We start from the raw sequence: 15,592 nt of genomic DNA, 5'->3' as shown, positions 1-15,592 counted from the left end.
CAGTTCCTGTTTCGAGTTGCAAATATGAGCAACAGAACCGGTATCAAATACCCAAGCACTACTACGAGAGCCGGTTAAGTACACATCAATAACATGTATATCAAATATACCTGATTTTTCTTTGCCCGCCTTCTTATCTGCCAGATACTTGGGGCAATTGCGCTTCCAGTGACCCATACCCTTGCAATAGTAACACTCCGTTTCCGGCTTAGGTCCAGCTTTGGGTTTCTTCGTCGGATTGGCAACAGGCTTGCCGCTCTTCTTCGAATTGCCCTTCTTGCCTTTGCCGTTTCTCTTGAAACTAGTGGTCTTATTCACCATCAACACTTGATGCTCTTTACGGAGTTCAGACTCTGCGACTTTCAGCATCGCAAACAACTCGCCGGGAGACTTGTTCATCCCTTGCATGTTGTAGTTCAACACAAAGCTTTTATAGCTTGGCGGCAGTGATTGAAGGATTCTGTCAGTGATAGCTTCTTGCGGGAGTCCAATCCCCAGCTCAGCTAGACGGTTTGAGTACCCAGACATTTTCAGCACATGTTCACTGACAGATGAGTTTTCCTCCATCTTGCAAGCATAGAATTTATCGGAGGTCTCATACCTCTCGATCCGGGCGTTCTTCTGAAAGATAAACTCCAACTCCTGGAACATCTCAAATGCTCCATGACGCTCAAAGCGACGTTGAAGTCCCGGTTCTAAGCCATACAAGACTGCACATTGAACTATTGAGTAGTCCTCCTTACGTGCTAACCAAGCGTTCTTAACATCCTGATCAGCCGTAGTGGGTGGTTCATCTCCTAACGCAGCATTAAGGACATAATCCTTCTTCCCAGCTTGTAAGATTAGCTTAATATTATGAGCCCAATCTACAAAGTTGCTTCCATCATCTTTCAACTTAGCTTTCTCTAGGAACGTATTAAAATTCAGGGTGACTGTCGCGTGAGCCATGATCTACAACACAAATATATTCAAAGTGGACTTAGACTATGTTCAAGATAATTAGAGTTTAACTTAATCAAATTACTCGCTAAACTCCCACTCAAAAAGTACATCTCTCTAGTCATTTGAGTGGTTCATGATCCACTTACACTAGCTCAAGTCCGATCATCACGTGAGTTGAGCATAGTTTCAGTGGTAAGCATCCCCATGCTAATCATATCATCTATATGATTCATGATCGACCTTTCGGTCTCATGTGTTCCGAGGCCATGTCTGCACATGCTAGGCTCGTCAAGCTTAACCCGAGTGTTCCGCGTGCGCAACTGTTTTGCACCCGTTGTATGTGTACGTTGAGTCTATCACACCCGATCATGACGTGGTGTCTCGAAACGACGAACTGTAGCAACGGTGCACAGTCGGGGAGAACACAATTTCGTCTTGAAATTTTAGTGAGAGATCACCTCATAGTGCTACCGTCGTTCTAAGCAAAATAAGGTGCATAAAAGGATTAACATCACATGCAATTCATAAGTGACATGATATGGCCATCATCACGTGCTTCTTGATCTCCCTCACCAAAGCACCTGGCACGATCTTCTTGTCACCGGCGCCACACCATGATCATCCATCAACGTGTTGCCATCGGGGTTGTCGTGCTACTCATGCTATTACTACTAAAGCTACATCCTAGCAAAATAGTAAACGCACCTGCAAGCACAAACGTTAGTATAAAGACAACCCTATGGCTCCTGCCGGTTGCCGTACCATCGACGTGCAAGTCGATATTTCTATTACAACATGATCATCTCATACATCCAATATATCACATCACATCGTTGGCCATATCACATCACAAGCATACCCTGCAAAAACAAGTTAGACGTCCTCTAATTTTGTTGTTGCATGTTTTACGTGGTGACCAAGGGTATCTAGTAGGATCGCATCTTACTTACGCAAACACCACAACGGAGATATATGAGTTGCTATTTAACCTCATCCAAGGACCTCCTCGGTCAAATCCGATTCAACTAAAGTTGGAGAAACCGACACTTGCCAGTCATCTTTGAGCAAAGGGGGTTACTCGTAACGATGAAACCAGTCTCTCGTATGCGTACGAGTAATGTCGGTCCAAGCCGCTTCAATCCAACAATACCGCGGAATCAAGAAAAGACTAAGGAGGGCAGCAAAATGCACATCACCGCCCACGAAAACTTTTGTGTTCTACTCGAGAAGACATCTACGCATGAACCTAGCTCATGATGACACTATTGGGGAACGTCGCATGGGAAACAAAAAATTTCCTACGCGCACGAAGACCTATCATGGTGATGTCCATCTACGAGAGGGGATGAGTGATCTACGTACCCTTGTAGATCGTACAGCAGAAGCGTTAGAGAACGCGGTTGATGTAGTGGAACGTCCTCACATCCCTCGATCCGCCCCGCGAACAATCCCGCGATCAGTCCCACGATCTAGTACCGAACGGACGGCACCTCCGCGTTCAGCACACATACAGCTCGACGATGATCTCGGCCTTCTTGATCCAGCAAGAGAGACGGAGAGGTAGAAGAGTTCTCCGGTAGCGTGACGGCGCTCCGGAGGTTGGTGATGACCTTGTCTCAGCAGGGCTCCGCCCGAGCTCCGCAGAAACGCGATCTAGAGGAAAAACCGTGGAGGTATGTGGTCGGGCTGCCGTGGGAAAGTCGTCTCAAATCAGCCCTAAAACCTCCGTATATATAGGTGGGAGGGAGGGGGCCTTGCCTTGGGGCTCAAGGAGCCCCAAGGGGGTCGGCCGAGTCCAAGGGGGGAGGACTCCCCCCCCCAAACCGAGTTGGACTTGGTTTGGTGGGAGGAGTCCCCCTTCCTTCCCACCTCCTTCCCTTTTTTTTTCTTTCTCTTTGATTTTTATCTCTATGGCGCATAGGGCACTTGTGGGCTGTCCCACCAGCCCACTAAGGGCTGGTGTGCCTCCCCCAAGGCCTATGGGCTTCCCCGGGGTGGGTTGCCCCCCCGGTAAACTCCCGGAACCCATTCGTCATTCCCGACACATTCCCGGTAACTCCGAAAACCTTCTGGTAATCAAATGAGGTCATCCTATATATCAATCTTCGTTTCCGGACCATTCCGGAAACCCTCGTGACGTCCGTGATCTCATCCGGGACTCCGAACAACATTCGGTAACCAACCATATAACTCTAATACGCATAAAACAACGTCGAACCTTAAGTGTGCAGACACTGCGGGTTCGAGAACTATGTAGACATGACCCGAGAGACTCCTCGGTCAATATCCAATAGCGGGACATGGATGCCCATATTGGATCCTACATATTCTACGAAGATCTTATCGTTTGAACCTCAGTGCCAAGGATTCATATAATCCCGTATGTTATTCCCTTTGTCCTTCGGTATGTTACTTGCCCGAGATTCGATCGTGAGTATCCGTATACCTATTTCAATCTCGTTTACCGGCAAGTCTCTTTACTCGTTCCGTAATACAAGATCCCGCAACTTACACTAAGTTACATTGCTTGCAAGGCTTGTGTGTGATGTTGTATTACCGAGTGGGCCCCGAGACACCTCTCCGTCACACGGAGTGACAAATCCCAGTCTTGATCCATACTAACTCAACTAACACCTTCGGAGATACCTGTAGAGCACCTTTATAGTCACCCAGTTACGTTGCGACGTTTGATACACAAAAAGCATTCCTCCGGTGTCAGTGAGTTATATGACCTCATGGTCATAGGAATAAATACTTGACACGCAGAAAACAGTAGCAACAAAATGACACGATCAACATGCTACGTCTATTAGTTTGGGTCTAGTCCATCACGTGATTCTCTTAATGACGTGATCCAGTTATCAAGCAACAACACCTTGTTCATAATCAGAAGACACCGACTATCTTCGATCAACTGGCTAGCCAACTAGAGGCTTGCTAGGGACAGTGTTTTGTCTATGTATCCACACATGTAAATGAGTCTTCATTCAATACAATTATTGCATGGATAATAAACGATGATCTTGATACAGGAATTACAATAATAAATATATTTATTATTGCCTCTAGGGCATAATTCCAACACATATATGACTGGGTTGTCCACGAACCTATACCTAATAATAAAGGAAGGATTGTTTCTGCAAACTTTTTGGTTTATGATTATCTCACATAATTTTTCGCCCTTCGGTCATGGCTTGTTTCTGCCAAAAATTAACATACAAAGTCAAGATGGGCCGGTCCATCACGCAAAATTGTCCAAGAAAAAGGATATAAAAAAACTTGTCCAAGAAAAAGAAAAAGGTTCTGCAGCCCCAAGAGTCAAGACTAAGAGCATCTACAATCGCACGCTTCAAAAGATCCCTCATACATCCGCGGACACGTTTGATTAATGACCGGAGAGAAGAAAGAAGAAAAAAAAACCTAACCGAACCCTTCATATCATCCCTATATGCCTGGGTTATTCACGAACCTATATATCTATACCTACATATCTATACCTAATACTAAAGAAAGGATTGTTTCTCCAAAAAATTTGGTTTACGATTATCCCACATAATTTTTCGTCCTTCGGTCATGGCTTGTTTCTGCCAAAAAATTAACATACATAGTCAAGATGGGCCGGTCCATCAGGCAAAATTATCCAAGAAAAATGATATCAAAGAAAAACATTGTCCAAGAAAAAGAAAAAGGTTCTACAATCCCAAGAGTCAAGACTAAGAGCATCTACAGTCGGATGCTTCAAACGATCCCTCATACGACCGCGAACACGTTTGATTAGTGACCGGAGAATAGAAAGAAGGAATAAAAATGACCTAACCGAACCCTTCATATCAGCCTTATATGTCTGGGTTGTCCACGAACCTATATATCTATACCTATATATATATATATACCTAATAATAAAGGAAGGATTGTTTCTCCAAACGATTTGGTTTACGATTATCCCACATATTTTTTCGTCCATCGGTCATGGTTTGTTTTTGGCAAAAAACTAACATACAAAGTTAAGATGAGCCGGTCCATCAGGCAGAATTGTCCAAGAAAAAGGAAAAGGTTCTGCAACCCCAAGTATGAAACCCAGGCGCTCACGTTGAGCAAAACCAACTGGTAGCCTTTACACTAAACAAGACAACTTGCTTAATTTGCGGCGCTAAGTCTTAAATTAAATGAGCAGCCGTTCCACATACTGGAAGGCAAAAGGCCTTTTCTTTTGAAACGTGAATGTTTTGTAAATTCGTAACAAAAAATTTAAACTCGATTTTCAAGGAAAAAATTGTTCTTTGGTTTTTGAAACCTGAATGTTTATTCCAACATGAATAATTTTTAAAAGTAGAATGCACTGTACTGACAGTTTATTTCCAATCTGCAAACATTTTTTTTAAAAACAATAATATTTTTGAACTTTGAATTAGAAAAGACAAACATTTTTAAATAATATTAAAAACTTTAAAAAACTAGGAGGTACTCTCTAACACTTTTTTAATCTAAAGGAATCTTTTAAGAAAAAGTTAATATATGTTAGAATGCGAATATTTTCTAAAGTTGTGACCAAAAAATTTAAACTCAGACATTCATTTAAAAAAGTAATTTGATACCTGAATATTTATTTAAATGCGAACAAGTTTATAAAACTAGGAGGTACTATACTGAATGTTTTATTTTTCGAATTTTCCAACATTTTTTAAAAACACAAATGTTTTTTGAACTTTTAATTATAAAAGACAAACATCTTAACAAAACATTTTATGTAAAAACTGGAAGGTAGTGTAGACATTTTTGTAACTCATACCTATTAATAATAAAACTGGATGAATTTGTGAAATATGCCAATGGATGTATTATTTACTTCAATTTTGAAAGTAGGGATATGGAAGGAAACTTTTTCTCCATCGCATCTTTAGAGCATCTCCAACAGCAGCGCAAAACAAGCGTCGCGCCCAAAAAATGCCTTTTTTAGCACGCGCGACGCGGCGGGATGCTTCAGCGGACGCGCAAAAACCGCGCGTGCGCTAAAACAAGTTGGGCGCGCTGTCCATAGCCTTATCCCGCGCTGGTAATTTAGAGCGCTCACTTCCGTGCGCGGCAGACTCGAGCGCGCGCGCGAACTCTCTCTCTTTCTTCCTCCTTCGCATCGCGCGCGCCCGGCGCCAGCGCCCCTGCCACCATGGACGCGCAGACCGGCACCCCGCTGTACAGCCGCGAGCCCCCCCCCCCCCCCCCCCCCCCGCCGGCGCCAAAAACCCTAGCGCGGCGAGCGTTGGCGCCGCCACCCCCGGAGCTCCGCCGACCGTCGGCCTCGCGCGCAGCCTCTTCTTGCCGCCGCGGATGACCACGCCGACGGGTGGCGTCGTCCCGTGCCGCCGCCGCACCGTCGAAGCTCCCCAATGCGGCGGGGTCGAAGAAAGGAAAAACATCCGCGAAGAAGAAGGCGGCGGACGGTTCCGGGAGCTCGAAGTCGAAGAAGAAGCTTGCAGGGCGGCGGACCGGCGCGTCATCTACCGAAGCGCCGGCGAGCTCACTTGTTGAGCCGGCGGCCGACGCGCACCACGTGTTCGACGAAATGCCCCCAAGGTGAAAAAAATTCCAACTTTTATTTTCTTGTTATTTTTTCAATGCATCATCATATAGATAGCTTATATTTGCATTGTTCAAAAACTTTGTAGTCTCAACGATGATGCATACATGTCAACTATGGGTGTTGGGTCCAACAATTCGCATTGGTCTCAAACCAATGACATCCATTTGGACGACCATGAGTTTGAGGTGGACGAGGAGGGTGAGGGCATTGTCGCGGCGCCGAAAGGAAGAGCGGGCAATTACACCACCAACGATGACAAATTACTATGCAATACTTGGTTGCAAGTGTCGAGGGATCCATCCATTGGATGTGATCAAAGTAGAGATGCTTATTGGGGGCGAATGAAAGAATACTTTGATGCTCAGAACGTGAGTGGAATTGACCGCTCCGAGAGATCACTTCAGTCCCGATGGTCGACAACCAACTCGGATTGTCAAAAGTGGGCGGCCGAGGAGAGGAGGGTGGCCGCCGAGGAGAGGAGGTTGGCGGCCGAGGAGAGGAGGGTGGCCGCCGAGGAGAGGAAAGTGGCATTGGAGGAGAGGAAGGTGGGCATGGAGGAGCGAGCTAAGATGTTGGAATGGGAGAAGCACTTGTTCTTCTTGGACACATCTTTGTTCAATGATGCGCAAAAGGAATATGTCAACCTTGCTCGTGAGGAAGTCTTGATCCAAAAAAGAGCCATGATCCGCGGCATGGGTGGCGGTGGCCTCGGCGGCATGGGTGGCGGTGGTCTTGGCGCCATGGGTGGCGGTGGTCTCGGCGTCATGGGAGGCATGGGTTGCTTTGGAACCATGGGATGCATGGGTGCACCTCCGGCCGCCATGGAAGGCATGGGTGGCTTTGGAGCACCCTCCGACGCTATGGCCGCCATGGGAGGCATGAGTTTTGCTTCTCTCATGGGAGGCATCGGTGCACCTCCGGCCGCCATGGGAGGCATGGGTGCACCTCCGGCCGTAGTTGAAGATCTTGCCAACACCGTCGGAGCTTCACGTGATGCGGTGCGTGATGAGGTTAGGGAGGAAGATTCATCTACGGAGGCGAAAGAATCGTCTTCGAAAGATGAGGATGAAGACGAGGAAGATGATGATTGATGTGTCTTTCATTTATATGTCTTGAACTTGTTTGCATTTTGAACTTGGTTGGATGAACTTGTGGGCATGAACTATGCATCAACTTGTGGGCATGTTTGCATTTATATGTCAAATTCACATGTTTGCATTTTTGCGCGCTGCTGGAGCCGCACGCGCTGCTGCTGGAGCCAGCGCCGCGCGACACGCCAAACAAGCCGAAGCGCGCGCGGCAAATAAATTTTTTGAACACGGCACGAAGCGCGGCTGTTGGAGATTCTCTTACGACCAGCCTTCCTCAACCGAGCGGCATTCATCATAATGCATGAGATGTCCAACTAAGATTTCATGTTCTTTATGACACAAATTAATCGAATTACATTATAACACATACGTATATTATGCTTTCCCCCTATTATATTAGCCGGATGGTAAAAAATGTTTTTCCATCGCTTTTGATCTCGTCGGACGCGCCCGCTGTAAGATGCGACCACATGTCAGATAACCTTTCTCTTTTCTTTATTCATTCTTTTCTTATCTTCTTGTTTTTCCTTCATCAATTAAGTGGAAGTGAGTGCGCGGCGGATCGGATTCCTTGCTTTTTTTTTGAGGGAAGATCGTGTTCCTTGCTTCCAATGGAGGCGAGGAGTAAAGAAGAGAAGGTTATCTTTGTTGGCTGCCTGTCCCAGAGGCCAGAGCCATCCGATCCCATCGCCGCGCCGCGCCGCGACACGAGCTCCAGATCCGCCGCCCGCCGCCCGCCGCCGAGCTCCAAACGCTGGTAAGCTCTCTCCCGCGTGTTTGTTTCAGTTCGAATTCTGCGTGAGCTCTGTCCCGCGTGCGTTTCTGTTGGCCACGGGGTGTCGGGGGAAACTGGTTGGATCGAGCTCCTAATGCGGCGGCGGCGTCGCCAGTGACTTCTCCCCAGCCGCCGTGGACTTTGTCCCGGCTGCCTTTTTGTGTGTGCGTCTGGCAGAATTCGCCTGGTTTGCTCGGGAAGCTTTCTGTAGGCTCTGCTCTACTGGATCAGTGGTTCGTTTCACCACCTGCCATATCTGAATCACGTGTGTGCGCGCGCGCATTGGAATTTGCTCCAGCGCAGCCGTCAGGTAACTTGGGTGGTCCTGGTCTTGTCTGTTTTTTTTTCGAAAAGGAGGTCTCGCCCCGGCCTCTGCATCGAGTGATGCATATAACCATTTTATTTAATAACTGAAAAGATTCGAAGTAGGTACAAAGTCTAAAGTAAAGGGAAATTAAATTACAAGGCGATGAACGCCTAAGCCGAATATCTGGATAGAAGTAGTTGACTAATTCCCTACTCTATCAGCATGTCGCCATCCATATCGGCTGAAGATAGCCTGAGCTACCATCTCCCATCGGGCACACCCAGTAACCAAAGGCTCCCTGGTTTTCACAGGAGTGAGTAAGGACCACATGCGGATCCATGCGGTAGCCCTGAAGATGACCTGCAAAAAGTTAATAGATTGTTGTCTGTTAAAAACTAGGTCATTTCTGCAATTTCATATAGCCCATAAAAATGCAGAAGTTCCAACTCGAATTAACTTAGCGAACGAGATATTAACCCCGTCAAGCCATGTCCCAAATAACATGTTAATGCTAGTTGGCGGGGTGATGTTAAAAGCAATATGGATTGAGCGCCATAATATTTTAGCCATAGGGCAGTCCAGAAAGATGTGCTTGATAGTTTCATACGTCTGACAGAAGCTACATCTCCGATTTCCTTTCCAATTTCGCTTGGCCAAGTTATCCTTAGTTAAAACAACTCCTTTGTGGACAAACCACAAAAAGATTTTTAACTTAAGGGGAACCTTAACGTTCCAAATATGTGAAGATTTTGGAATAACTGAACTATCAATAACATGGTCATACATTGATTTCACGGAGAACGTTCCATTGGAGGTCAGTTTCCAAACAATCCTATCCGGATCATCAGAAAGACTAACATCCATTAGCCTTCTGACTAGATGCAGCCATCTGACCCATCTATTACCTACCAAGGATCTGCGAAACTGAATGTTGAGAGGCGTCTCACGTAACACTGCCGCCACAGTCGTCTGTCTGCGTTGGGCAATGTGATACAACTGCGGATATTGAAGGGCCAGAGGTTCGTCACCTAGCCAGATATCCTCCCAGAATCTAGTAGATTCACCATTTTCGATGATGAATTTAGTCCTATTAAAAAAGGCTGTTTTTATCTTCATGAGACCCTTCCAAAAAGGTGAATCTCTAGGTCTCACAGTGACCCGAGCGAAGGTTTTTTGCTGTAGATACTTGTTCTTCAGAATTTGTATCCACATACCTTCTGATTCTACAGATAGTTTGAAAAGCCACTTGCTGAGCAGACACCTGTTCTTAACCTCTAAGTTTTCAATCCCCAACCCTCCCTGATCTTTGGGCCTATAAATAACATCCCATCGAGCCAGCCTATATTTGGTCTTGACCTCATCACTCTGCCAGAAAAATCTTGATCCGTAAAAATCCAGCCTTTTTCGCACCCCAACTGGTACTTCGAAAAAGGATAGAAGGAACATTGACATACTTGTCAACACTAAGTTAACCAAGACCAATCGTCCTCCGTAGGATAATAGCTTGCCCTTCCAGTAGCTCAATTTTTTCTCAAACCGATCCTCGATGCACTTCCATTCCTTAATGGATAATTTTCGGTGATGAATAGGGATCCCTAAGTACGTAAACGGTAGCGTACCACTCTCGCAACCAAATAGTTAATTATAAGTGAGTTGTTCTTCTTTTGCGTCTCCAAAGCAAAAGAGTTCACTTTTAAAGAAGTTAATTTTCAGCCCAGATAGCTGTTCGAATAAGCATAATATTAACTTCATGTTTCTGGCTTTGTTGAGATCGTGTTCCATGAAAAGGATTGTGTCATCCGCATATTGTAGGATGGAAACACCCCCATCTACTAGATGTGGCACTAGTCCCCCTACTAACCCTTTTTCATTAGCCCTCCTGATCATTAGCGCTAACATATCTGCTACGATGTTAAATAAAATAGGTGACATAGCATCTCCCTGCCTAAGACCCTTTAGTGTCTGAAAGAAATGACCCACATCATCATTCACTTTAATACCGACACTACCCTTTTGTATAAAACGATCGATATGCTTTCGCCAAATCTCGCAAAACCCCTTCATGCGCAGAGTTTGTTGCAAGAAAGACCATTTGACTTTGTCGTAAGCCTTTTCGAAGTCTACCTTAAATAAGACTCCGTTAAGCTTCTTGGAATGTAATTCGTGAAGGGTTTCATGGGGAACAACCACCCCTTCGAGAATATTCCGACCAGGCATGAATGCCGTCTACGAAGATTGCACCACAGAATGTGCCATCTTAGTTAACCTATCTGTCCCCACCTTTGTGAAAATTTTGAAGCTAACATTAAGCAGACATATGAGACGAAATTGTTCAATACGCGAAGCACCCTCTTTTTTTGGTAGCAACGTGATCGTACCAAAATTAAGATGAAAGAGTTGTAAGTGCCTGGAGAACAAATCGTGAAACATTGCCATGAGATCTTTCTTAATAATATGCCAACATCTCTTATAAAACTCAGCCGGGAACCCATCTGGCCCCGACGCTTTACCGTTTTTCATACCCTGAATCGCCTGTAGCACCTCTTTCTCTAGGAATGGAGCGGATAGACACTCATTATCGGCCTGTCCAATCTGAGGAATATCTGCGGTCTGATACTCGTCCATAGACACAAAACTATGAGTCGGAGCACCAAGCAACCTTTTATAATAGTTTGAGATGTACAACTTTAGATTCTCATCACCTACTATTGTACCCTCATCTTGCTCAAGTTGTATAATCCTCTTTTTCCGATGTTTGCCATTCGCAATCAAATGGAAAAATTTAGTGTTATCATCCTCCTGGACAATTGCCCTAACTTTTGCTCTTACAACCCATTTCATTTCCTCTTATCGAAGAAGGATTCTAACTCTTTGTTCAGCCTCGTACTTTAAAGCCCTCTCTTGTTCATCCAGCATGCGAGTTTCTGCCTGACGATCTAGAGTATCTATAAGTTTGAGCAGTCTCTCTTGCTCATCTCGATAGACCCCAGATATATTCTTAGCCCAACCTCTCAAGAATTGTCTAAGATGTCGTATTTTATTTTGCCAGACATCAACACTAGAGTTCCCACCCGCATGCTTGTTCCATTCCCTAGAAATCATGTCCACAAACCCCTCACGTGTGAACTAGCTTGATTCAAAAGAGAAAGCATCACTTTTCCCTTTGTGAGTGGCCTGGCCAGAATCTAGTAGGAGAGGGGTATGGTCAGATATCGCCCTTTGAAGTGCACATACTGTGACTAGCGGGAACTTCTGTTCCCAGTCAACACTCGTAAGTACCCTGTCCAATTTTTCAAAAGTTTGATTAGGCAGAGAATTGGCCCAAGTATATTTCCTACCTGCGAGATCGATCTCCCGTAGGTTGAGACTCTCTATAATTGTGTTGAACATAAAAGGCCATCTGCCATCAAAGTTATCATTGTTCTTCTCATCAGCTCTCCTGATGATATTAAAATCACCACCTACCACTAGTGGTAAAGTGTCATCGCAAATTCGAACCAAATCATACATCGCCCTTGAGCTTGCTTGAGTCTTGCTTCGTCGTGGTTTAATTTCTCGCATTAATGTTGTGCTTACCTCGTGTATTGTAAATACCGTGGAAGGGGTGAACAGTCAGGTGCCTGGAATTTCATCAGGCCCTGCTGCTGTTGGTGTAGCAGTGGCCTTCACATCGAAATAACCCGGGCTTTTAGATGATCCAAAGATGGTGAGAAGCTGGAAGTACACTGGGGCTGTGGGACCAGCTGTGCCAACCACAAAATGGTTGCTTTAGTCGATCTTTGTCAAAATGTTTTTACAAATCTCATTAGTTTTAGTTTCTATTTAATTCCTGTTCCGAGTTCAGATCTACATTCCTTGAAATATACATGGGGTATGTTTGCCTTTCATAATTTCTTTGTTTTGATTGAATGCGCATAGTAACTTGCTGCAAAGAATGTGAATTCTACGATAAACATTCCATGTGTTTGCGTTGCATGCATCGACTGATATAAAGGACGGGGCTTTCAACTTTTAGGAATAAAAAAGATGATAGGCATTCTATAAACATGTGAACATGACTTCGTTTTCATTGCTATTGTAGAAACTTAATGGAGTTATATGCGATGTTTATATCGACAGGGCTTTGAAGCTACAAAATAAATGCAATCAGCAGCCATGGAGAGTTTGATCCACCTACTTAATGAGTGGGAAATACAGTTGCTAGTGCTCCTCAGTTTTGCACTTCAAGTGTTCCTCTTCTTTACTGGTGGCCTTCGGCGACGTAGCACCAATGCACTACTTCGATTTTCCATGTGGGTAGCATATCTAGGGGCAGATTTGGTAGCAATATATGCCTTGGGGTTCCTCTCACGGCACAAGGATGACACCCAGGGCAAAGATACATTAAGGGAAGCACATCCACTTGCTTTCCTCTGGGCACCTTTCCTCCTCATGCATCTTGGTGGACAGGACACTGTCACTGCATTTGCTATTGAGGACAACAACTTGTGGTTAAGGCATCTATTGAATCTGATGGTCCAAGTTGCTGTGGCCTTGTATGTCTTCTGGGCGGCTCATCTCTACCATAGTATGAATCTTCCAGGTATATTTGTGTTTATTGCTGGAATTATCAAGTATGGGGAGAGGACATTGGCGCTGATGTACGGTGTCCTAAAGAATGCTACCCACAATACCAATGAAAATGAAAATAATGAGGACTTGAATAGGCTTGCGGATCAAAGCTATCTTGGCATTTTTGCATCTGCTTTGAAGTCAGCACCAAGTATCCGACAGATCTTTGCTGGACACACCTTGCACCAGATGGAACCTCACCACCGAGATATACTGACATCCGGTATTAATATGGATCATTTTCCCAAGTTGCTAGAGGTTGAGCTTGACTTGATGTATGATGACATCTACACCAAGGCCATGGTGCTTCGTACAAGGACTGGCATTATACTCCGGTGTGTATCTCAAGTATTTATGGGGGTTTCTTTTGTGCTCTTCATTGTAGGAGCAGTGAAGAACAAGTACATATATAGTAGAGCGGACCTTGCAGTCACATATGTGCTATTCATGGGAGGTTTCTGTCTAGAAGTCTGTGCAGTAATTATATTGCTGATGTCACCATGGACATGGGCATGGTTGGAGGCTCGAGGCTATCGAGGGCTCGCTCGCATCTCCTCCTTTCTTCTGGCCAGCAACTTTGGACGACCCATGAGAAGGCCGTTGTGGTCGAATTCCATGGGACAGTACAACTTTATGTGGTACATGGGTTGTGGCCAGCAATCAAGGCTATCCAAGCTCGTGAAGAAAGTGACAAAAGGCCTAGTGCAGAAAGTAACAAGAAAGACAACAAGCCTAGACAACAACGAACAAGAAATAAAGCCACTGTTGTGGATGAGCAAGTTATTGGACACAAAGTATGTTGAGGTGGATAAGGAGATCATGGACTCCGTCATACGGATGGTCTGCCAATACAGTCCAGATGAATCACCCATGGACGCCAAAGATTGGCCAAAGCTTGGCCCCTTGCTGAATAAGTTACTACCAGACATTGGTGCGAGTTTTGGTTATGCTATTGTGTGCTTCCACATATTCACAGAAGCACACCTAGGAGAATATTTTATTGTTTCGGATGAAGATAGAATTTTGACAAGTGCTTGCCGGAAGTTGTCCAACTACATGCTCTACCTTCTTGTTACATACCCTGAGATGTTGCCAGTCAGTGGTACCACTGAACCCACTCTGCTATTTTTTCTTCAGAGCACTATACAACATGTTTCTTCCCACGGTGCTAATATTGACATTCCACGTATGGTCAACAAGCTGTTGGTAGAGCTGGAGTTACATGAAGTCGACTCATCGAGCATTGATACCTTAAAGGAGATAAGAGACCTTTGGACAAGGCTTCTCATCTACTGTGCTGGCAAGTCCCGAGCAGAGATGCATGCGGCGCAACTAAGCAGGGGAGGGGAGCTTCTTACCTTCGCTTGGTTGCTCATGGCCCACAAAGAATTAGGGGATGTTGGTCAGGCCTTCAATTTCAATTCTATAAGCACGTCGCCAGTCCCAATTAGGAACTCCTTAAGGCGATCCCTTGCATTTAAACATGAGAATTTTTATTAAAAAACCGGGTGTAACGGTTCGGTTCTTACTTTGGATTTGATTGGTTTAGGTTTTATTGGGCTAAGATTTTTTTAGTTTGGTTTTGGTTTGGGTATGTGAAAAAACCAGTTTGGGTATAGTTGGTTATGGGTTTAAACGGTTTGGTTATTAGCGATTATAAACTATGGATCCAAACCGATTTCTAGGCATTGGTTATATGCAATAATCAACTACGATCGAGAACGAGTATCTTTGATCCACGTGCATGCTGTAATGCACTATGTAATTATGTATTATGGGGAAACAACAGATAAAAATCGGAAGTGTTTTCTTGTGCTTTCGCTAAGCAATTTGGTTTTAATACGCTTGTTAGTGAGCTTATCAGCCATGGGCATGTTCTTTTTGCCTCTTACTGTGTGTTGACTGTATCTCAAGGATTACTTTGTTTCTAAACTGTTGTAGATGAATTTATGCCTTTTATATCTTATTTGTTTCTTAACATGTCAATTTATGCAATCATATGTACATTAAAGCAAACCCATGGTTATGTACTGGATTTAAACCCATGGTTATGTTTTGGGTAGAAAAAATAGTGGGTTTGGTTTTGATTGGGCTAAAAATGACACTAAATGGGTATGGTTCAAGTATGGTTTTGAAAGATAAATGAATGGGTATGGTTCAAGTATGGTTCAAGTATGAAACCATTCTCAGGTTTAGATCCCACCAGTTTAGGCCCGCACCCAAGGCAGCCCACCCACCACGTCATCCCCAATCTGCTGCGGTCCTACGGCACCCTGCCAGCGGCA

General features: G+C 44.7%; 1 protein-coding gene across 1 annotated transcript; it reads left to right on the top strand.

The window, feature by feature from the left end:
• Window positions 1–8,250: 8,250 nt before the first annotated feature.
• Window positions 8,251–15,052, top strand: LOC123399487. Its single transcript, XM_045093895.1, has 2 exons — window positions 8,251–8,371; window positions 12,816–15,052. The coding sequence occupies exon 2, from the start codon at window positions 12,837–12,839 to the stop codon at window positions 14,805–14,807; it is 1,971 nt and encodes a 656-aa protein (XP_044949830.1). The 5' UTR covers window positions 8,251–8,371; window positions 12,816–12,836; the 3' UTR covers window positions 14,808–15,052.
• Window positions 15,053–15,592: the final 540 nt, after the last annotated feature.

Source organism: Hordeum vulgare, chromosome 5H (assembly GCF_904849725.1).
Source record: "Hordeum vulgare subsp. vulgare chromosome 5H, MorexV3_pseudomolecules_assembly, whole genome shotgun sequence".
NCBI classification, from domain to species: domain Eukaryota; kingdom Viridiplantae; phylum Streptophyta; class Magnoliopsida; order Poales; family Poaceae; genus Hordeum; species Hordeum vulgare.
The sequence above is the reverse complement of the archived record's forward strand: the minus strand, read 5'-3'. Positions and strand labels throughout refer to the sequence as shown.